This window comes from Podarcis melisellensis, assembly GCF_964234715.1.
Source record: "Podarcis melisellensis genome assembly, chromosome: 8".
Lineage (NCBI taxonomy): Eukaryota > Metazoa > Chordata > Lepidosauria > Squamata > Lacertidae > Podarcis > Podarcis melisellensis.
The window spans coordinates 56,618,277-56,640,332 of record NC_138540.1 but is presented as its reverse complement, the minus strand read 5'-3'; the positions used below and the strand labels follow the sequence as shown (position 1 = coordinate 56,640,332).

The window sequence follows — 22,056 nt, the reverse complement described above, 5'->3', positions numbered from 1 at the left end:
CATGTGAACCCTGTGAAAAACTTGCACAGATGAGAAGCATCTCCCACCCCCACAATAAACACTCACCTGGAAGCAGCCTGAGGGCATTTTGAATCTAAGTCCCATCTCTGATCTCCTTATCACACCCCCTCCCCATGAGTCTTATGTTCATTGCTGTGAGCAGATCTTGTGGTTGTTGTGTGGAGAATAGAGGCAAACTCCCACTTTCCCCCTTCTTGCATCAGCAACAAATGTGAAGGGCAGGTTCCATCTGCCTCTTTACTCAGTACACTGGTGGAGACATCTCACACGCAGCAGAACCCAAGAGAAAATCCTACTGCTCTGGAATGGGGTAATGTTGGTGTCACCTCGGCATGCAAATCCCCTCCTTAAGGCTGCCTTGTTGCATGCCTCTGAGAGCCCCTTGCCTTTAGCCCAGTTTGTGAGCCACACAACTTGAGTCACTTCCTCTGCCCTAGCTGGCTACCACCCCACCAGTTTCTTCTCACTGTCCATCTGAAACACACTGCCCCTTGGTGGCTGATGGACCCAGCAGTTTCTGGTTTGCAGCTTACAGAAGGGAGACCCAGACACTGCAAGGCCTGGCCTGGTGAGAGATCTGGGGCCCACCTTGGCCTCCATAGCTGGAGCTCCACCACTCCTTCCGTGACAGACAGGCAGGTCACTTGACAGGCCGCTCTGGGGTGCCCTGTGACCCCTGGTTATTTATGTGGCCTTGTGAAATTGATGTGCCTAGAGCCCTGGGACAGATAAGTGGAGGCTCCGTCATTAGTTTAAGCAGAGGTGAAAGGTGGTCAATAAAGAGGATTTCATGTCGCATTGATCATCCCTTGGCATTTCTTCCTGGCTCCCACCTCCCAGCCTCCAGGAAGAGCAATTAAAGGCAGAGCCAAAGCTCCACTGGGCAGCGCAGCAGAATTCCCAAGGGTGGCCCAGGGAGCAAGGTCCCTGCCCCTTGAGCCTGGCTTTGACTGCCAATGCAGGCAGGGCTCAAGGGCTGCCCTTGCCACAACCATCCGCTCACAGGCATGGAAACAGTTGACTCCGAGATCTGAGAGCTTTGCAGTTTGTTTCTTCAACACCTTCATCAAACAATGCAGAGGCCACCTCCCTCCTTTCTTCCCAGGACTCCAAAATGGCAGGAGAATTTCCCTGCCCATCAACAAAGCAGAAAGCCAGGTCTATGGTGAAGGGGGGCATTGGTTCAATGGGCAGTGGCTGTTTTTACTAGTTTCATTTTAATAATGCTTTGCAGACCTGTTTTTATGTTCCAGTTGCTATTTCTTATCCCATTGTGTGTGTTTGCTGTTAACAGAACACCAGCGTGGTGAAATGGTTTTACTAGTGCCTGGAAAACCAGGGTTCAAATCTCTATTCAGGCATGAAGCTCGCTGGGTGTGACCTTAGGCCTGTCACTGTCTATTAGCTTCACAGGGTTGTTGTGAAAATAAAAAGGGGAGAGAGACCTGTGTATGCCGCCTTGAGCTCCTTGGAGGAAAAAAGGTGTGGTATAATAAATGCAACAAGCAAGCAAGCAAATAAACATTAAGCACCATTCAGTAGAAAGGAAGAACAAACATTCAGCCAACAGCCAAAGCCCTTCTTCAAAGGTCCTTGGTGTTTTTCTTGCTTTTGCCCTTCTCTCCCCACCATTTCTGCCATCCTTCCAGTTCTCTTGCATAAGATCATATTTGCTTCACGTGAGACCTAGATTCATAAAATTGGAAGGGACCCTGAGGATCATCTTATCCAACCTAAATATGCAGCTCTCCCATATAGGGATCGAACCTGCAACCTTGGCATTATCAGTACCATGCTCTAACCAACTGTGCATAAAAAGTCATTCATTGTGGATCCTGAACGCTTGCTAGGAGAAACCTCCCACACCCCATCCACCAGGAGTGATGTGTCTTATGCAAGCCAAAAGGCAACAAGGTTGGGGTGCGGGTGGGACTTCTCTCCCTTAGATCCTATTCATGCTTCAGAGGCTGCTGAGTGGCTCCTTACTTTGCCGGCTTGGCGGATCAATTGACCAGGCCATTTTTTTTTCAGTCCCCCCCCCCTTATGACTTAAGTCTGCTGCTCCCTTTGACTTCCTCCATCTTTTGCCCATGGATTCTATAAGACCTTCTGGATGAGATGGGCAAGAGTGAGATCTGCCATGACCCCTCATCTGGGCTCCATCCCTCTTGCCTTTGGCACAAACACGGCCCGTTGTTCTCACCCTTAGGATGTTGACAGCCAAGAACTTCTGGTGTGAAGGGAAAGAGTTATAGCTGCTTGCCATTCCAGGCCTGTTTTTAATCTTCCTCCAGCAATATTTGTATTCTGCAGCAGACTGAGCCGATGGATTGAAAGTCGGGCAGAAAAGCTCGCAGAGCTGGCAATTTGCAGCTCTCCCCCCCCCCCGAGCGGAGCAAACTCTGGTGTGGAAAAGTCAAAGGAAAATTAAAACAAAATTGCCATCAGCTGCCAGATTGCTCCATGTTCCTGCCCGGGAGGTGGTGGAAGGATGAGCCTGGCTGTAGGATCAGACCAAAGGGCTTGCTGCTAGGCCAGCATCATTCTTCAGTGTCATCGGCCATTAGTATCATGGGGCCAGCGCTGTGGAATACTCTGCCAATAGAGGTTCAGCAGTCGCCTTCTGTGCCAACTTTTAAATGAAAACTTTTCTATTCCACCAGGCATTTCGGAATGCACTCCTCCACGATGGTTAATTCATGGCTGTTTTTAACTTTATAGTTTTATGTTTTTATTGCTGCAAATTGCTTTGATTTCATATTTTTATAAAATGATACCGCAGTGTACATTTTTAAATAAATAAGTGATAAATAAATCCTGTTTCCACAGTGGCTAACCAGATGCCCCTCAGAAGCTGACAGGCAGTCCGTGGGGGAAAGGGCTCTTGCTCCCCATTGACCCACTGCAACTGGCCATGAGAGGCATGGCTCTCTGCTCTTAGAGGCTGGAGGCAGACACCATGACTTGGATTTGCCTGGTCCTCCTTTAGGCCAAAGCCCCACAATGTGGCCAACACCACACCGTGTGGGAGCAACTCCCACAGTCTAATTGGGTGCTGTGTGAAGAAGCATCCTTCACCCCCTCCCCGAGTTCCTGTGCTATTATGAGAATGTTGGGGGGTAAGAGAACTTCCATCTCTCCACTTCCTCTGTGCCATGCACAATTTTCCACCCCTCTATCATGTGTGTGCACCCCATTTCATATTACTTTTTACAAACTAAGATGTTTCAAACTTCACTTTGCGCGTTTTTATATAGGAAGGCAGGATTTTTTTAAAAAAAAACCTACAACATTTGTTAAAAACAAAATAGGTACGAACAAGAAACATTTCTGCGTAAAGGTTCTCCCTAGAAACCTATTTACAAAGACGGTGTATTATAGTTCTGTTTGACTTTGTTTATACTGAAGGAAATGGGATAAAAAAAACTTGCATGGCGGACACTCTGCCTGCCACCCTGGCCTGCCCCAACACAGCAAAGGAGAAGAAAACAGCCCTTTCCACAGGGACCCTTTGGGGCATCTTTCAGTGACAGACATTTGAAAACCTTCAGGGTGAAAAACGGAACAGAATGAAGATGTTGTGAGGAATTTGGGCTTTAATCAAAGCTTGCCACCGTTGTCCAGTTCTTGTCCTGCAGCTCAGGCTTATAGAGTGCTTTGTGGGGGTGACTCCTCTGTAGCAGCCAGAGTTTGCACCAAAAGCCCTGCATCAGAGACTTGCCACAGGACAAGAGGTGGGGGAGAGGCATTCGTCATCTTTCTCCAAATGCATGGCCAGAATTGAGGACCTGAAATACCTGCCCCAAGGAACTACAGAGCTGCAAGTGGGCTCTGTGCAGTTTCACAAATCATTTAGAAACAGACTTAAACACATGTCCAAATAATTTAGAAATACATGTGGATTTAAATATATCCCCTTTCTGACCATTTTAAAATTAAAAACCTGGATTACAAGATTACAATTAAAATCCTTAAGAATAACAAGGAAATGTTTATGTTGTATGCATAAGAGCTCCTTGAATTTTAAACTCCATTTTAACAAATGAAATTAAAAGAGAGGAAAAAAATGATTGTAATTCAAATAATGATACCTTTTTTTCAAGTGCAGTGCATTTTTTTCAGTTCTGTCAAGAATCCTTCAAAATGCTTATGGTAACTTTTCTTTTGTGCGCAGTTTATAGCAACATTCATGGCAGTCCAGGCAAAGGCAAAGTTAAGCAAAGAATTTCAGATACTGACAACTCAGTTTAAGATCGAAGCATCATGAGAATTCTCCCCCCTCCCTCCAGCAGATGTCCTTTAAGTTATTACCTGGAAGAAAAAAAACATTTTGCTTTTGACTTCTCCGAATTCTAGTTTTTTTGCAAAAAGGCTCCCTGGTATTTAATTTATTTTAATCTTGTGTATCCAGTTATTTTATTTCATTTTAGTTCAAATGAACTATTAAAAAATTATGCACACGTACATTTTAATTGAATTGAAATGTCCTAAGTGCAATTTACGATATCCTCATGAATAAATAAAACACATTTTCTAGCTCATTTCATGAAAACACGGAGAATAATACTCCAATAATGGTTATGTTTAAAAGGTTACAGTTGTTTAAAACAAGTGAGAAATGCATCATTCCTTGTAAAGGGCTACTGCTGGAAAAAGGGAAATTGAAAAACAACATTTTAACCATTGTGGCCCGAAGAGCACAATTTAATATAAAAATAAAAAGCTCATCATTAGAAGGAAATCCTATGTCTGCTCATTTAAATCTTTGTACTTGTGAACAGCATTCCACTACCCACAGAATGAGAAAGGGCCGCTGGAAGCAAAAGGGAACTGAATGCTGGAGCTAAGCCTTTGGGCATTTCTGCACCGGTGACCAGAAATGTGACCCAGGAAAGCCCTTTTTTTGTTCCACTTAAAGCCCAGAGCGAGGAGCAGCATCAGCCGCCGCCTCAGAGCCTGTCCTGCTGTTGGGGAAGCACCTCCAGCAACCACAGACAATGATCCTGGGCTTTATGGGAAGCCACATCGGTTTAGGGCAACCCGGGAAAAGGGGACGTGATACCGAGTGGCATGAATTATGCAGGAGGCCTGATTTAACACGCGCATTATTCCTCTCCGCAAGCCGAGCCCGGCGCACTTTAATGCTGCCTTTGCAGCCTCCCAATTCCCCAGCCCTTCCTGTGATTACTCACAGCAACAAAGCCCGCTCTTATTAGATCTAATTGAAACTTTTGCAGATAGAGCTGATGTGAGTCATCGAGGAAAACACCTGATTAAGCTGCAGGCACCGTCTATTTATATTTGTGCAGTGGTGGCAGAAGCAGCAGCAGCGCGTCATTGGCGGAGGTGTGAGAGGACGGGACACGGTGCCAAGGCAGAGGCCAAGCTCTTTGCTCCTTCTTGGAGCCCCACTGAATCGGTGGTGCTTCCCACCCCGTCTGCTCCAACCCCTTTGCTGCTCTCTGGGGTGATCCTGCGGGAGAGAGGAGGGACCCCCTCCCTCGGGTTGTCACGACTGGGCCGCGTCTGGTGGCATCCACAAAGCCCAGTTTGGCTCACAGGGACACGGTTTGGCGCAGTGGGGCGTGGTGGGGGTAGGAGAAGGGGGTTTAGTGGTGCCTTTTGGTTACCACGGGTTGAGCGCCCTCTCCCTTCCCTCTCTGCCCTCTCCTCTCACAATGTAAAGATTTTGGAGCACATCTGAAATGAAAATGGCTCATGACAATGAAGGGGGAGGGGCTTGCTTAACAGCAGCCGGGCAAGAGCAAATGTCAGGAAGCCAGTGGCCTGAACTGCCCTGGATCTTCCCCACGTTCAGAAACAGCTGCCTAAGAAAAAGCCACGTCGCCGCCTCCCTTCCCGCGGCACCTTATGTGTCCAGAATTCCATATCACTCCGAAACCTGCTTTCCGTCTCATCAACATTCGTGAGCTGATGGAACTTACCAACTCATTTATATTCTGCTTCCAGCAGAAGCACCCCCGCCCCCCGCAACGCCCCACAAATTGCCAGAGTGACCTAGTATTCTGCTGCGCTTCCTTTGCCAGGCGGTAGGGGGCACTCTGTCTTCACAGAAACGCCCCCCCCCCGCGTGACCCTGGGGGACAATGCACTTTCGCACACTCGAGGGGCCCTTTGGACAAGTCCATGAGACCCACCACAGCTGAGGTAGCTGCCGGCTCCATAAGTCATTCAGCTCACAGGGCCACCAGGCACACAACTGGCCGACGAGGCCAAGAGGGTCTCCTGCGCATCTTCTCTGGGAAGGTGGCAATAAGGAAGCAAAGGGTTTTTGCGCGCCTCGGGGGGGGGAGCAGATGGGCGGGGACAGGGCTCAGTTCCACGATGGGCCAGAACGCGGGGGGCGGGAGGATGCGGACAGGAAAGACCCTTTCCATTGGAAAAAAGAAAAGCGGGGTGTTGGGACTGTTGGGGAGACAAAGGGAGCCGCCCTCTGCTCTCGCATGGCCCCCATTTGCGTCAGAAGAAGCCTTCGGGATAAGAAGAGAGGGGGACCTCGATAATGAAGGGGCTGGAGCGGTCAGCTCTCCTCCCCAACAAAGGAGGATCCTGGGGAGGGAAACGGGGGAGGCGCCAGTCGATGGGGCTTGGTCGCCAGCTTCGAAAGGCTCCCCAAAGGGTTGGTTCGCCACCGCGGTCCCCTCCACGTCTCCAGAGGCTGCGCCCACGTTCCCAAAGGGAAGAGGAGGCCGCTGCCTGGAAGCGAAGACTCCAGGCCGCCTTCTCCTCTGGCCCGCCCCAAGAAAACCCGCTCGCCTAAGCAGAGCGACCAAGACGTTTTAACTTCCTCTGACTTCTTAGCGGAGAAAAGCTGGACGGAGTCCCCCTAGTCCCCCACCTCTTGCAAAGGGCTTCTTTTTTCACGCAAGGAAAGGGGCCTCGTCTTCTTCGCGGGGAGGGGAGAAAGCAACCGGCGTGGTGGGGCTCAGCACCTTCCACTCCCCGCCACTAGCAAGCCCCATCCCGGCAGAGACAACTCTAGAAAGTGGCTCTGCCGAAGAGCCGCATTGGGGCGCGCTGCTAGTTCCCCCAAAAGAGGGTCCCTTCGGCGCAGCTTCCCGGCAGCTTAGAGAAAAACCCAAGCAAAAAAAAAAGACAACCCCCCCCCCCCCAGCAGCAGCAGCAACCCTGGTCGAGTCGTGCCTTTCGCACGAAATGCCATTTCAGGGCTAAACAAAAGTTGTCTTAAAACGACCTTTGACAGCACAGAAAAGAGAGGAAAAGGGCTCCCTGGGTGGCCTCGAAAGACTGAAAGGCGGCGGGGCGGGGGGTGCAGACTGAAGGACGGAGAAAGCAGCAGGGCCTGAGGCGGGCTTGAGGTGGGCGAGGGAGGGGCTTCCTGCCCCTTACCGGCTTCTCTTGGGCTAATTCACAGCCGACTTTGCGGACTGCGGGTCCTCTGGTTTCCCCCTCGGATTCTGCATTTTCCATATGTGAATAGCGGGGAGAGGAGGAAGGCCATGAGACTGACCAACTCCAAAAAGACTTACCATCTCCCCCCAATGATGCTCCTTAAACTCTTCCCTACTTGGGCTATCAGATTCCACCGCAAACTCTCCCTGACCTGGAGATACAGCAGCGAAACAAACACTTTGAATGAGTCTCCTTGACTTTTCTGGGGTTTTCTTTTCTTTCTTTCCGCCTGGGCATTTGCATTATCAAAAGAAAGACAAAAGCAATCCAGAGAGGGAAGCAGATTTCCAAATGCATGTTCTCTCCTCTACTCTGAAATGTGTTCATTTGCATCAAGCGCGGGCAGGCGGATTATGCCAGAAAGTGACCCCGGCAGCGGCGTCACCAGGAGACAATGGCGAATTTTGGAGCTGCGTGTGGCGCAGCAGAATTCAGGGGAACCAGCAGACAGATGGCCTAGGCTGGGGAGTAGGGGGTCTGTCTGCTTCCCTCCCTGCCCTCTGGGTCGCCCTTTCATTTCAGTGAGGCTCAGGCAAGGAGAACTTTCTCTTGAATCGGCCTCAGAACACCGAGGGCTCCTCGTTTTACAAGCGCCACCTTGCAGAGATGAGCGGATAAGGTGGCATAGAAGCGCATTCAGACGGCTGCGCTCCTACTTACCCTTCTCTGTGCCCATGCCTCACTGAACTCACGCAGGCATCTATAGCATTGTCCTAAATAAAATGAGCTAACCGCCAGTTTGAAAGTTCACCACCCAGTTTCAATTAGTTCACTGTATAATCTAAGAACTTTTTTCAAAGGCCGTTGTTTTAAAAGTGTTTGCTAGGTTGTTTTTCCTTGGTGAATTATTGCCCTGCGGGGATTCCAAATTAGTCCAGGCTCCAACATAACAAAAGATGCGGCCAGTGGGGGCAGGATTTCTCGCCCCCCGCGGCATCCGCTGAAAAGGAAGAGTTCAAAACCCTCCGGAAAGAAAGAACTTTTCCGCAAGGACCACAAAGCTGGACCGAGAGGTTCCAGCAGGAAAACAAAGCAAAACAAAAAATGTCGCCTCCCATTTCACTGACTTTTTAGCAACCTGGTTGGCAAGTCCGAACTGAACTAGCCTTCCCCTGCCGGCTTCGTCTCCACAACCTCCCAATCTACTGGGAAGGGCTCTCTGCACCCGGGAAGAGCGCCTCGCTGCCACCCCGAAGCACTTCGTGGACGGAGAAGGGACCTCCGTGGGCAAGCGGAGACCAGGGAGGCAGGTGAGCGGCCCTGACCCGGCCAGCGAGGCCTCTGTACGGTCCGGCTCTGCCCGCCCAAGCGGGACCGGCTAGAGAAGCCCGGCAGCCCATGGCTGTCTCCCAGGGAAGTTGAGGAGCCCTCGGGGGCATTCAAAGAGCAGCGGGCCCTTTCTTCAGCAACCCTGGTGGCCCGGAGCATACCGTTTTCTGAGGAAACCGAGAGAGCCAAACGCACGGCCCGACTAGGGTCGCCGCCGCTTCCTGTAGGCCTGAGGGGGCCGGCGCTGGGGCTCAGAGGGAGCACTGGAGAATTTTTCCACCGTTGGAGGGAGATTTAAGGCAGTGGGGGCGGGGGGGAAAGAGGAAATAAAACCTCTGGGGCTGCGGGAAGCGGGAGCCGTCTCCGGGGCCCCTGCGCCTTAATCCTGCCCGAGTCCAGAGTCTCCACCGCCGCCTTGGAAGCTGCCTCGCGCCCTGTCCTGCCCTGTCCTACCTTCCTCCTCCTCTTTACCGGCGCTGATGGGGACAAAAAAGAAAAAGACACGAGGCGGGTTCCTGGATAAATGTTTTATGCGAGTAATAAAATATTGGCTGTAACATAAATAAAAACGGAGCAGGATGATACAGAGGCGGACCCGGCCCAACAGACGGGCCCCGGGCGCCCGGCTCCGGCCTGGCGTGCGAGCAAAGGGAAGTCACAGCGGGCCAGGGCGGGAGTCGGGTGCTGGCAGTTCGGACCCAGTCCCTCAACCTCCGCGATTCAAGGAGCAAAGTGGAAGCGAGTGCTGAGTCCCTTGTGGGTCGCTTTGGGGAGCCCAGGCGGCCTCTCCTAGACACCGCCCGGCTGGCAATAGAGGTTGCGCCCCTCCGCCCCCGCCCCCCGCAAGAAGAAACCGCATCCAGCTCAAACCTTGGGCCTCTCGTGTCTCTCCTGCCGGCCATAAGGCTGCTGCTGCTGCTGCTGCTCCAGGTTCGGTCGGTGGAGTTTCAAATAAATACAGAGACTTTAAATTAGAAAGAGAGTCGGTCGCCAGCAGGCGTAGGAATAAATTAACGCGCCTCTGCGCGCTCTGCTGCTGCTTGCCCGGTCCGGCGTCGTCGTCTTCGGGCGGGGCGGCTCGGCCATCTGTCTGTCCTAGGGCCGCGCCGGGGGCTCTCTCGGCCGGCCCCCGAGGGCGCAGTCCGTTGGCCCTGCGGGCAGGTCCCGCAGCCAGTCCCAGGCAGGCCAGTCCAGTCCTCGGGAGCCGTCCCCGCCCGGGCCGAGTCATTGCCCGGGGCTCTGGAGCGTGTGCGGGTGCTGATGGTGGTGCTGGAGCGTCGGCGAGGCGTCGGCGCCCTGCGCGTAAAGGTCCTGGTCCATGGCAGGCGCGTGCGGTGCGGCGACGGGCGTCATGCGCTTCTCCTTCTGCCGCCGGTTGCAGAACCAGACGCGTACCACCTCCTTCTCCAGCTGGAGCGTGTCGGCCAGCGAGGTGATCTCGTGAGCCGAGGGCTTGGGGCATTTGAGGAAGTGGCTCTCGAGCGCGCCCTTGACGCCCACCTCGATGGAGGTGCGCTTCTTGCGCTTGCGGCCCTGCGCCGCGATCTTGTCCAGGCTGGCCGGGCTGCCGGTGCTGGAGTCGGTCTCCTCCAGCCACTTGTTGAGCAGCGGCTTCAGCTTGCACATGTTCTTGAAGCTCAGCTGCAGCGCCTCGAAGCGGCAGATGGTCGTCTGAGAGAAGACGTTGCCGTACAGGGTGCCCAGCGCCAGCCCCACGTCGGCCTGCGTGAAGCCCAGCTTGATGCGCCGCTGCTTAAACTGCTTGGCAAACTGCTCCAGGTCGTCCGAGCTGGGCGCCTCCTCGTCCGACGCCGCCGACCCCGGCTCGTGGCCCCCCGCGTGGCCCAGGTGCGGCGGGGAGCCCTCCAGGTGCGCCGCCTCCGCCTCCTCGTGCTGGTGCGGATGGTGCTGGTGGTGACCGCCGTGGGGCGCGTGGCCATGGGGCAGGTGCAAGGCCGGTGCCTGCGGGCCCAGCATCCCGTTCAGCCCCGGGTAGGCCGCCTGAGAGTAGAGCAGCGCCTGGTGCCCACCGGCGGCCGTCGGGGACATGGCCGAGGGGCAGCCGCCCAGGTGATGCGCGGGGCCCCCCTGCCCCCAGTGCGCTCCGCCGCCGCCTCCTCCGCCGCCCGCTTGCTGGTGCACCAGGTGTGAGCGCGAGTGGAAGCCGTCGAGGTCTCCTCGCGGGCCCGCGCCGCCCCCTTTGGCGTGCTCCAGGTGGGTCCCCCCGCCGCCGCCGCCCCAGTCTCCAGTGGCGCCTGGCAGCCACTGATGGTGCGGGAGGCTGCCGATGGGGTGCCCCGGCGTGGCGGCCAGGCCCTGTAGGTACTCGTGGTGCATCATCTTCTGCACCTCGCGGTACGTGGGGCCCTGGTGAAGGCGCTCGGCGTCCGGCGTGGGCACAGCCAGGAGGGGGCTGCCGCGCGGCAGGTACTGCGCCGTGGTGGTGGCCATGGCGGCAGCTGCTTCCGCGTGGGGTCGGGTCGTCGGCTGGCCCGCGCAGCGCGCCTCTCACTGGGGCCCCCTCGGCGGGGGGACGCGCTTTAGAGTCCCGGCTCGGCCCCACGCGCGGCCACTCCCCCACGCGCGCCCCATTGGCTCCGCCACCCGCGACTGGCAGCCCGCACCGCACCTCCATAGGGCGCCCCCGGCGAAGGGAGACGCCCCCGCCCCGTCTGCCGGCGCCGTCCGTGATTGGAGCGGGAAGGCGCGCCGGGCGCGCCGCTCGGCCACTCAGCGCGTGGGGGGAGCGGCGCGGCCGCGGAGGCGGCAGCACCTGCTGGACGGGACGGGACGCGACGCGAGAGCCAGCCAGCCAGTCAGCGCGGGGTCGCCGGCGCCCTAGCAATCGCGCCGCGTCTGCGGAGCCTCCCGGAGCTCGGGTGCCGGTTCCCCCTGCTCCGCCGCTGCCCCGGTGAGTCTGCCGGCTGGGGTTGGCACTAGGGTCTTTTTTTGGGGGGGGGGGGAGACGCACTCCAGTCCCTCCAGACGACTCCTATCTCAGACTCGGCTCGGGGGGTTTCCTCGCGTCGTTGCCCAGCTTCTCTCTCCTTTTCGGGCCTGAGGGTCTCGCGTGGGGGAAGGGGGGGAAAGAGAATTTCGGGGGTGGGGAAGAGATCGCCCCGCTTTTCTGACGGCCCCTTAACAACTGTAAGGCCAACGATTTGGCAAAACTGCCGGGCGGAGCGGGGTGTACCTTCCTCTCCAATTTGGAGGGAACGTGCCTGCGAGAGGCTGAGAGCGCGCCTCTGCTCCGGAGCGAGGCCGAAGGGGAGCAAGCCGGCCCTTCTCCTCGCCCAACGCTCTCTCAGGCATGTTTGGTTCTCCGGGAATTGTCTCCGCAGTGGGACCTGGATGGACCCGAGGGAGCGCCCTGAGGCCACAGCGCTGGGTGAGTGCCTAGTTTCGCCCCCTTGCCCGCATTCCTGATGCTGATGTCTGTTTCCACAGCTCTGCCGCGCACGGCTTCCTCTGAGAAGCAGAAGGAGTTAGAGCTTCCCAGAGCGGGTTTGGCCGTTACTCTCCAAAGCTTGCTGACAGAAGCCTAAATCCTAGGCACTAGCAACCAATGGTTTCAAATGACAAGAAAGGAGATTCCGACTTAACATTAGGAAGAACTTTCTGACGGCAAGAGATGCTCGGCAAAGGAACGGGCTCCTTCGGAAGGTGGTGGACTCTCCTTCGTTGGAGGTTTGTAAGCAGAGGTCGGGGGGCCATCTCTCATAGAATCATTCGTTGCGATTCCTGCATTGCGAGGGTTGGACTAGATGACCCTTGCGGTCCCTTCCAACTCTACAGTTCTCTCTCCTGTCACTTGTTTCTAGAAAGGGATGATATAGTTGTCTGGCGGTTCTGGGTTGGAAAAGATGGGATAAGGGGCTCGTGTGTTGCTGAGGTTCCCTTCCTCCCCCAACTCCCCTTGCAGAATGGGGGACGCCGTGGGGATGAGACGATCCTCCCAGCTGCTTTTATGAGGGTGTGCTGGGTTTCTGAGCCACTCCAGGTGCGCGCTCCGCATGCTGAGCGGGGCAGAGACTTACCTTGGACCACGTTTATGGAGCTCAGCCCTTCCTTCGCATCACTGCCACGCAGGGAGCTGGAAGGGGCACAAACGTTTCAGGTTTTATTCGACCCCCTCGTGAAGGCTTCGCTTTCCAGTGCCCACCTGCCAGATCCGGGTTCAGCACTCCGGGCTGCTCCGGGCGTTTTCCATTGGGAACTTTATTTAGGAGTTGGCCCTGGGAGAGGGGAGAGGGGCGCTTCTGCCTGCAGGGCACACATTGGGTCTTCCCAGCACGGAACGGGCAGCGCCGGGAGAACTGAGTTCCAGCATCAAGGTGGCCCCTATCTAAAAACCGGGCAGTGTAGTGGGTAGTGTCGGACTAGGACCTGGAAGAGACCAGGATTAAAATCTCTACTGGGCTATGAGGCTCACTGGGTGTCCTTGGCGAACCAGTCGCCACCTCACAGGGTTGTTGTTTTGGGGAATAAATGAGAAGGTGGAGGAAATGCGTTTGCCACCTTGAACTCCTTAGAGAGAAAAAAATGTGGGATGTAAATGCAATATATAAATAAATAATAAATAAAAATTAAAAGAGATTTCCCCCCCTCCCTGGCCCACCCTTTCCTCAAGCAGTTTAGAGCAGCGCGCAGTCACCCCCCTCCCCCTGCAACTTTCACACTCTCCCCAGACTGCAGCAGCAGGACACAGGCGGAAATGCTTGTTGGGCAAACCTAGGCCAAGCGGTTGGCGAGGTGGGGGCGGGTGGGGGCTCCCATCATCTCAGTAGCCTAGTCACCCTCCTCCAGAGTTGGGGGTCTAACTAGTTTTTGTTTCTTGCTCACAAGGAGGGTGGGATGAGATGCCCCCCCGCGCCTTATCTTTGGCCCTTGTGCCCCAATTCCTTCTCAGCCTATAGCCACGTCAGGATGTGTTTATTGACCTTATGCAAATCGTGTTTGTGCTGCTTCTCAGCAGGAACTGATGCGATGGAACCACCCTATCACCTTCGGAGCCACCGAGGCCAATGACTCACAGGCTGTCCATCCTCACGGGCACAGGATGGCACGTGAGTCACTGGTGAGTTAATGAGGGGTTGTATGAATGAGACCTTCATTCTCTGGGTCACCAGCTGGCTTCCTGCCAGCTTCGGAGTGAAAAGAGCCCCCCCATCCGCGTTAATAAAGAGCAATATTTGTTTATATTTGCATTGGTGAATAACCTGTTTTCCTTCGAGAAGCTGAAGTCGTTGCATGTGCTCCTCCTTTTCCCTTTTCATCCTCACAGGAACCCTGCGGGGTAGGTTAAGATGAAGGCTAGTGGCTGGCCAAAATACTTCACGGCTGCTGGGCTGGGGGGCACCACTCGCCCGCTCCCCCAGTTTCAGTGCCTCCCAGTCCTAGACTTTACAAGCCTGCAGACTGTCCACGCACGGCTAGGGCAAAGATTCTGTGCTGAGATTCCTGCATAGCAGGGGGCTGGACAAGACGACCCTTTGAGTTCCTTCCAACTTTCTGTAACTGTTTCCACGCCGGTGAAGAGGCTTGAGAGAGCCTCACGGAGGTCGGGGGCAGAAATCACAGGGGTGGTGCTCAGCTCCTCTCCAACGCGGCTTTCGGGGGACAAGGAGGGCAGCTGAGCTCGACCCCGCCATGTTGGTCAGTTGGGGGCGGGACGGGGGCTTTAGCAGGTCTGCCGGCTCCTAGGGCTTCAGCGCCACTCCTGCCGCCGCACTAGCCTGAGAGTCTCCCCGGAGCGTCTTTCGCGTCGAGTCGCCTGGAAGGAGCGCCCGCAGGCGTCCCTTTCCGCCGCTCCGGAGCGTTTCTGGCAGCGCCGGCTCCGGTTCGACGCCAGATCTGCAGCCAGAAGGAAGAAGGCGAGGCGAACAAGAGGAGTGGACTCGAGCCATGAAGCTCGCTCCCTCTCGGTCTTAGCCTACCTCGCAGGTTTCTTCTGCGGATAAAATGTGGCCTGCGGAGGGGACAGGACAGCCAAGCGGCTTCTTCGCGCCAGCCTTCGCCTCTGGGCAAGGGCGCGAGGGGAGCGTTTGTCTAGCTCTGCAGAAGCGAATTCTTGCGGAGGTTAAAAGCAGGAGCACAAGCGCCAGTCAGGCCACCTTCGGGGACGCAACTCCAGGCGGGCCGCGCTCGGCGGCTGCGGACAGGGCCTGGGGTGGCTCTCGGTTGTGCAGTGGTTGGCTAGTGGGCACTCTACATATGCTCAGAGGCTCTTTTGATCACTACTGGGACGCGAGTGCCGAAGAAGCGGCTTCTGTGTGTGTGGCGTGGGGGCTCAGGAATATAGCCTCTAAAGTGGAAGGAGGGAAAAGGCACGAGCAACCCGAAAGGTTTGGGGGGGGGCGAGATCTGTCATTGCTTCCCGCAGGAGAGGCAAGAAGCAGGTTAGGCTGAGAGGCAGCATTGCTCAACAGCAAAACGAGCCTGGCTGCCGAGAGAGCGAGGCGAGCCTGGAGTGGAGCTTGGCGCCGCAGCCTTGTGAGCTGACTTCAGTTCTGGGCACTCAGGCGAAGCTCCTGTGCTCCAGATGCTTTGACGCAAAGCATCTGTCTTTTGCACTGGGTTTAGGCCGATGAACAGATCTTGGGGTGCTTGCGGGAAACAAAGCAAAGATCCCACAAGCCAGGAATGGACTTTGGGATTTATTTATTTTCAAGGAAGTGCCCTGGACATCCCTGTAAACTCCTTCCTGAGATGGTCCTGGGATGGGTCTGGCAGTGCCCTTTTGTGTCCTTCCAGAAGTTGGTGCTGACGACCCGCTGATCTGCCTTTGGCTGCTCTTGTCCCCAGGTGTTTTTGTTTTGTTTTGTTTTATAAAAATATCTCCATGTGAACCCACTGCGGTGGGGAGGTCCTCTGGAGAAGTGGGCTGAGCAATAGCTGGCTCTAGCTTTGTGTGTGTGTGTGTGTGTGTGTGTGTGTGTGTGTGTGTCTCCCCCTTGCTTTTAAAAATGGTTCCATTTCTGGGACGTTTTTTAGTATAGCTTACAGAATTGGTGATTTTGCTGCTGTTGGCTTTGCATTGTTGTTTCCCTCTGAGCTGCCTAGTATCTGTCTGCAAAGAAAGATGGGGTATAAATGCTAATTTAAGTAAAGAGTGCTGGGAGAGAGGAGAGGGGAAAGAGAGAAGGGGGTCTGCTAGAATGCAAAATGGTGGAGAATCTTTGAGGAAATGGGAGAATGGCAGACTTTTTAAAAGGACTACATAAGCACACAAAGGCTCCCCTTTTATTAAACCCTTTAAAAAGGGTTTAATAAAAGTTCAGAACCTGCATAGATCACCTGGAGGGTGAGAAGGGTGAAGAGTGAAGAGTGGTGTCTCATCATCCATGATTTCCATGATGGGCTATCAGATGCCAAGGTCAGTCACACAAAGGTGTCCTCCCTCAGCAAAGGAGCCCTGAACACAGGTGTAAAATGCAAGGGAAAGGGGGGTATTGTTCTTGTTTGTTACTGTGTTGTGCATTTAAGTGTTTCTATATTGTAAACCACCCTGCGATCTTCAGGTGAAGGGCAGTATTTATATATATTTTTAAAGTCTAGGTCACCTCTGATGAAGTCTGGTTGCCTTATGCAGCTTGCTCCAAATCCTTCAGGCACATTTCATTGGCTTAAAAGATCTAAGTTGGCGGCTGTTGCTTGCTCGGGAGTAAAGCACTCACTTATGCTTGCTTCAAATTGCACTTCACTCACCTTCCACTGCCCAACCATTCTGAACATGGATAATTGGTTTGTCCACACATGCCACTGTGGAATTGGTGCTTTTCTTGATCATCTTAGCAGCTGGATTCATGCAAGGATGTGTGTGTGCGCGCGCCACAGTAACAATTCACACAATCCTCTCTCTTTTATTCCTCCTAGGAAGCGCAACTCAGATTTGTTGGGGGAACGGCAACAACTTCTTTGTCTTGCTCCTCACAGGGCCGTTGTGTGGAAGCTGAGTCAGGAGCATGATGAGCTGGGGGCTCAGGTGAACATCTCAGATCAACCACAAACTCCTTCTGTGGATTTGCAGGTAGTTTTCCCTTTGTGCAGGTATGTGTATACTCTCTCAAGAAGCCAAGCAGGCATCAAGCTGGGCAAACATTTGACCAAGCCAGGCTCATGGAGCTAGGATATCATACCTTCCTGTCTCAGAGGCTGCAGCTCTGTTGTTGTTGTTTTAAATTGTTTGCTGTATATAAGGACACCCAATTGTTGGATGGATTTACATGAGTAGGAGAGGATATTTTATTTAGTAATTGTACTTCCTCTTTCTCACTTGTGTGAGAATACAAATATAGATAGATATAGATAGATTTCAGCAGAGTTAAAAATCACCATCCACGTGCAGCTTACCTCTGGATGCTATTAGGACAAGGTTGCATAACCTTCTGGAACAATTGTGATATCCAAGGATGCTTTAGGCAGACTTGGATTATCTTCTCCCTGTTTTATGTTTAACAAAAATGTCACTCTCAGACTGTTTAGTAAACAAAGTTTACTCACATCAAAGGTCTTGCCAGGATCCAACAGATGAAAACCAGGCAAGCAACAATCCTTAGAATGTTACAGATATCCACAGTCCAGTTCAAAATGGAGATTGCTGTCTGGAGGAAAACAAAGAGAAGTCTTCCTCCATTGCAGGTAAGAAAAGAGTGAGTGCAGGAAGGAAGAGATAGGGGTTAATGCATTTTCTTTTTCCCGCCACCGGGTTTGCGGGTGTGACATCACAGAGTCCCCTTTATGTGTGGTCCCCTCCATGGTGTCATTACCTCTGTTAGTGACCGTCTAACCATCATCTGTTTGTGATTTTGGCTGCACACCCTCCCACACCAATACCATTGTTCTCTGAGAAGCTCCCACCCAAAATGATAAAACACAATTTTTAAAAAATGATATATTAAGATAACCCTGCAGCCTATTTTTCAGTTCTGCTTGAGTGACCCGTACCTTTCAGGCTGTGGTCCCACATGGGGGACCCTTAAGTTCTGCAGGTCCACATGGCTGGGATCGTTGGGCACAATATATGGGGCTGAGAGGGAATAGAAACAGGGGATCCATCCTTGGCAAGGGACCACCAAGGTATTACCTTCACTCCCTGCTATGCTCCAGCAGCTGCATGGTTAAAAATGTTGATCCATAGAGCAAGACTTGTGGGTTCCTCCAATCCCCTCATTTATTGATTTACTCACTGCATTTATATCCCACCTCCCCCTGCGTGCACTTGGCTCTGCCCCATCTCATTTAATTCCCACAACAACCCTGTGGCGTGGTTAGGCTGAGAGGCAGTAACTGGCCCAAAGTCACTCAGTGTTAAGGATTTGCTTCCTAAATGTCCAGCGTTGTTATGTGTTTGGCTGTCAGATCCCTGGGAAATGGGTCTCTGCCTGTAAGAGGTGTCCCGCTTGCCTCTACTTTTTAACCCTCTGCTTGTCAATGTGCAAATAAAACACTTGCCTGAAAATTTTTCTATTCTGCCAGGCCTATGCAGGCAATTCGGAACACATCCTTCCGCAATGGTTAACTGAGGTTGGTTCTTAACTCTTTCAACCTTTTTATGGTTTTTAATGTATGGTTTTTATGGTTTATGCCTGTAAACTGTTTTGAGATAGATAGATAGATAGATAGATAGATAGATAGATAGATAGATGATAGATCAGGGGTCAGCAACGTTTTTGGGGCATGGGCCGGTTCACGATCCTGCAGACACCACGGTGGGCCAGTGTGTGTGCATGCACACAAACACCCTTTCCACTCCTTCCAGTGTGGAGGAGGCGTTCGCAGCTTCCCATTGGCTGCAGGAGCTTCTTGCAGCCAATGGGAAGCTGGCCAGCATTGCAGAAGGAGGTCCCTGCTCTGCTCCGTGCCAATTTAGCACGGCACATGGGAACCAACTGAGTGGGCAGCAGGGGTTCATGGGCCGGCTAAACAACCCACATGGGCCACTTCCGGCCCATGGGCCTTAGGTTGCCTATGCCTGTGATAGATAGATAGATAGATAGATGATAGATAGATAGATGATAGATAGATATGACATAGCAGCATATCAATCTTTTAAAATAAATAAAATATAATAAAATGATAAAATAAAATAAAAATAATGGTAGAAAGAGACAATTAAGTCACCAGGTGCCTTTGCATCCTCTTCATACAGTAGACCCTCAGGTTATGATACTCTCGAGTAATGTAAAGTTTGGGTTGCGAAAGCGGCAAACCCGGAAGTATTTTTCCAGGTTTCACCACTCGCGCATGCGCAGAAGCGCTCTATCACACCACGCGCGTTCGCAGAAGTGGCGCCTCTGTATACAGATTTTTCAGGGTGCGCACAGACCCCCAGAATGAATTAAACTCGTATCCAGAGGGTCCACTGTGTTTGGAGAGCACCTAACTGGATTCCACGTGGCTTAACTTAATAGGCACTTCAAAGGACTACGTGAAGGGAAACGAGAGGAGATTTCCCACTACAGATATGTGAATCTCAGTGCACACAGTGAAAAACAGTCACCCTTAGACACACACACAAACACACATCCCACCCCCCACCTCATTTTGTGACGTGGCGGTTAATCACTTATGGGATGGAAAAGTTGTGTCTGAGGCATCTGTCAGTGGCTTCTCGGAGGGTGTTGCCAGCGCTGTTTCCACGCCAGGATCCCAGCAGTTTCACTCTGCTTCGTTCTGCCTCTGAGAGGTGCGTGTTGCAAGGGCCTCCTTGGCAGAGGCCCAGGACTTCTCAAACCCGTCTTGCTGGAGCCGAGATCTGCTCCGCAACTCGTCTTTCTCATCCTGTGTTTCGCCAACAAACTCCCACTGCTGTCAAAGAGGCCCCGAGGAGGAATTGGCTTCTCTTCCAGCCTGAACTCGTCCGTGGTGCTGGTGGTGGAGGAGATGGTGCTGATGTGCTACTTGGCTGCTCTTGCTGCAGCTCTTGAGCTTTTCATCCTCCTGGTGGCGGTGGCTGCCTGAGAGCCGTTTCCAGAGCTCAGTGGGAAGAGAGGAGTTGTGGCCTGGGAAAGTGGTGAGAGGTCTACAGGTATGTGTGGCTACGCTCTGCCCCTACAGCTGGAAGTAGCAATGCTTCGGAATGCCAGCTTCTGGAAACCACAGGAGGGGAGAGTGTTGCTCTTGTGCCTGAATCCTGCTCACGGGTTTCCTTTATGGGGGTATCTGGCTGGCCACTGTGAGAACAGGATGCTGGACCAGATGAGCCATTAGCCTGATCCAGCAGGATCTTCTTGTGTTCTTATGATGGGAAGATGGGCCACTGCCTTCACCTCTCCTTGCCTCTGGTCACTGGGAAGACACAAGGCCACTGAGCGATGTCAACATGACACTGCTGTTCCCCTCCTGCTCCTCTCCCATGTCTCCTGGATTCTGAAGAGAAGCCATCATGGGCTAGTAGTTATTTGGAAAGCTGTAGGAGTGGTGGTATTCTTCTAGGCCAGAGGTGGAGAACCTGAGGTCCTCCGGACATTACAAGACTGCAACTCCCATGACCCCTGAGGAATGCTGGCTGGGGCAACCTCATGGAAAAACAATCACTGTGTGAGCCCTGTTACCCCGGCAGTGGCGTAGCGTGGGGGGTGCAGGGGGGCGGCCGCACCAGGTGCAACATCTGGGGGGGGGCGCGTGCTCGCACTCGCAGCTCTCTGCCCCCTGCTAAAATCCACGGGTTAGGGGGTGCAAATTACTTGCCTTGCCCCGGGTGCTGACAACCCACGCTACGCCACTGTACCCCGGTAGTTAATGCAGGAAAAGCTCATAGTTCTTCCTGTCCTCAAGGGATGGAGAGGAGGCATGACTTTGTCTTCATGCTTCATAGAATCATAGAACCTGCAGAGTCTGAAGGGACATGTCGTCCACCCCCTACCATACAGGAATCACAAGTACGATTCTGTGAGAAGTACGTAGGGCTGAACCATTGCCCCTTGCAGGCTGGCTCTGCAAGTATCTGGTGGAGGGTTTGATGTGCTGGCAAAAGTTGGCTCAAGTGGCCTGGTCCATGGTGTAGGGGCTATGGCAGCGGCGGCACTTCTAAAACAAGCTGCCTTCAGTTATTTCTCTGCTCCAGGACCCCTTCTCTGGAAATGCTGATGGAGCTCCCAGGCCCCACCCACCCTGCATTGCTTAACTGAGGTGCTCCCTCCTGCCTGAGTCTCTCCCCTAAAACTGCTGGCAGAGCAACCATCTCTATGAGGCAACATGCGCAATTAATCTGATCTAGGGAGTGGGGGGAATCCTGGCTCTAGGGAGGATGAAAGCCCAAGGCTGTTGCGGTTCATTCTTTCGCCTGGGAAGCATTGGGGTGGGATCTGAGCAGCACAGAGAGGCTCCCTGTCTCACTTACGATGTTATCATACCCACATCTACTTGAACTTGTGAAATTTTCTGCCATCCTGCTTCACTTGCAACAGGAGCAACACCCCAGAGTTTCCTGCTAAATTTTTGCAACTTTTCAAACCGGAAGAGAAAAGTTTTTCCTTTTTTAAAAGAAGCTTTATTGTGTTGTTTTGAACTTTTTTAAAAAAAATGTTTTGAATATGTTTTTATTTTAATAGATTTTTTTTAAAAAAATTCACAGACATGTTTGCCACCCTGGGCTCCTTTGGGCACAAGGTGGGATATAAATTTAATAAAAAGAAATAAAAAGAAATAAATAAATGTTCTGGTGTATTTTTTGTCCCACTTTTGTGGGGTACTGTGCAAAAGGGCCTCTCCAGATGGCAATTGTGGGGAAGCATTGCAGAACAACTAAGAAAGCAGAATGAGGTGTGGGTGGCCCAGTATAAATCCAACATTAATGCACCATTATTGACTCATCATAGAATCATAGAGAATTGTAGAGTTGGAAGGAACCCTGATGGTCATCTAGTCCATCCCCCTGCAATGCAGGAATCATGACTAAAGCATCCATGACAGACGGCCATCCAAGCTCTGTTTAAAAACCTCCAATAAAGGAGAGTTAATCACTTTCCAAGGGAGTCCGTTCCACTGTCAAACAACACTTAACCAAACTTCTTTTGGAAGTTTAGCCAGAATCTCATTTTTGTAACTTTAATCCATTGGTTTAGGTCCTACCCTCCAGAACATGGGGTGGGGTGGGGGTGGGGAAGCTTGCTCCTTCTTCCATGTGACAGCCCTTTAGATACCTGAAGATGACTATCATTGCTCTTCTCAGTCTCCTCTTTACCAGGATAAACAAACCCAGCTCCCCCAGCCATTCCTCATAAGGCTTGGTTTGTAGAAGAAGAGTTTGGATTTGATATCCCGCTTTATCACTACCCAAAGGACTCTCAAAACGGCTCACAATCTCCTTTCCCTTCCTCATCCACAACA

The 22,056-nt window shown here is 52.9% G+C and overlaps 1 protein-coding gene and 1 long non-coding RNA gene across 5 annotated transcripts; one reads left to right on the top strand and one right to left on the bottom strand.

The window, feature by feature from the left end:
- Positions 1-3,701: 3,701 nt before the first annotated feature.
- Positions 3,702-11,242, bottom strand: POU3F1 (POU class 3 homeobox 1). 3 transcript variants are annotated; one of them, XR_014171284.1, is made up of 3 exons: positions 9,595-11,242; positions 7,533-7,606; positions 3,702-4,332 (listed from the first exon to the last, which is right to left on the bottom strand). XR_014171284.1 is itself a non-coding variant. In XM_081923314.1 (1 exon), the coding sequence occupies exon 1, from the start codon at positions 11,173-11,175 to the stop codon at positions 9,949-9,951; it is 1,227 nt and encodes a 408-aa protein (XP_081779440.1). In that variant the 5' UTR covers positions 11,176-11,242; the 3' UTR covers positions 9,237-9,948. The 3 variants fall into 3 exon arrangements, 1 of the variants encoding a protein (XP_081779440.1); XR_014171285.1 differs by lacking the exon at positions 7,533-7,606; XM_081923314.1 differs by lacking the exons at positions 3,702-4,332; positions 7,533-7,606 and having other exon boundaries at positions 9,237-11,242.
- A 294-nt stretch (positions 11,243-11,536) lies between these two features.
- LOC309376416 lies at positions 11,537-18,184 on the top strand. Of its 2 annotated transcripts, XR_014171186.1 has the most exons (4): positions 11,537-11,635; positions 12,172-12,411; positions 13,697-13,801; positions 16,600-18,184. It is a non-coding gene; the product is annotated as an uncharacterized lncRNA (long non-coding RNA). The 2 variants fall into 2 exon arrangements; XR_014171185.1 differs by lacking the exon at positions 13,697-13,801.
- The last annotated feature ends 3,872 nt before the right edge of the window (positions 18,185-22,056 follow it).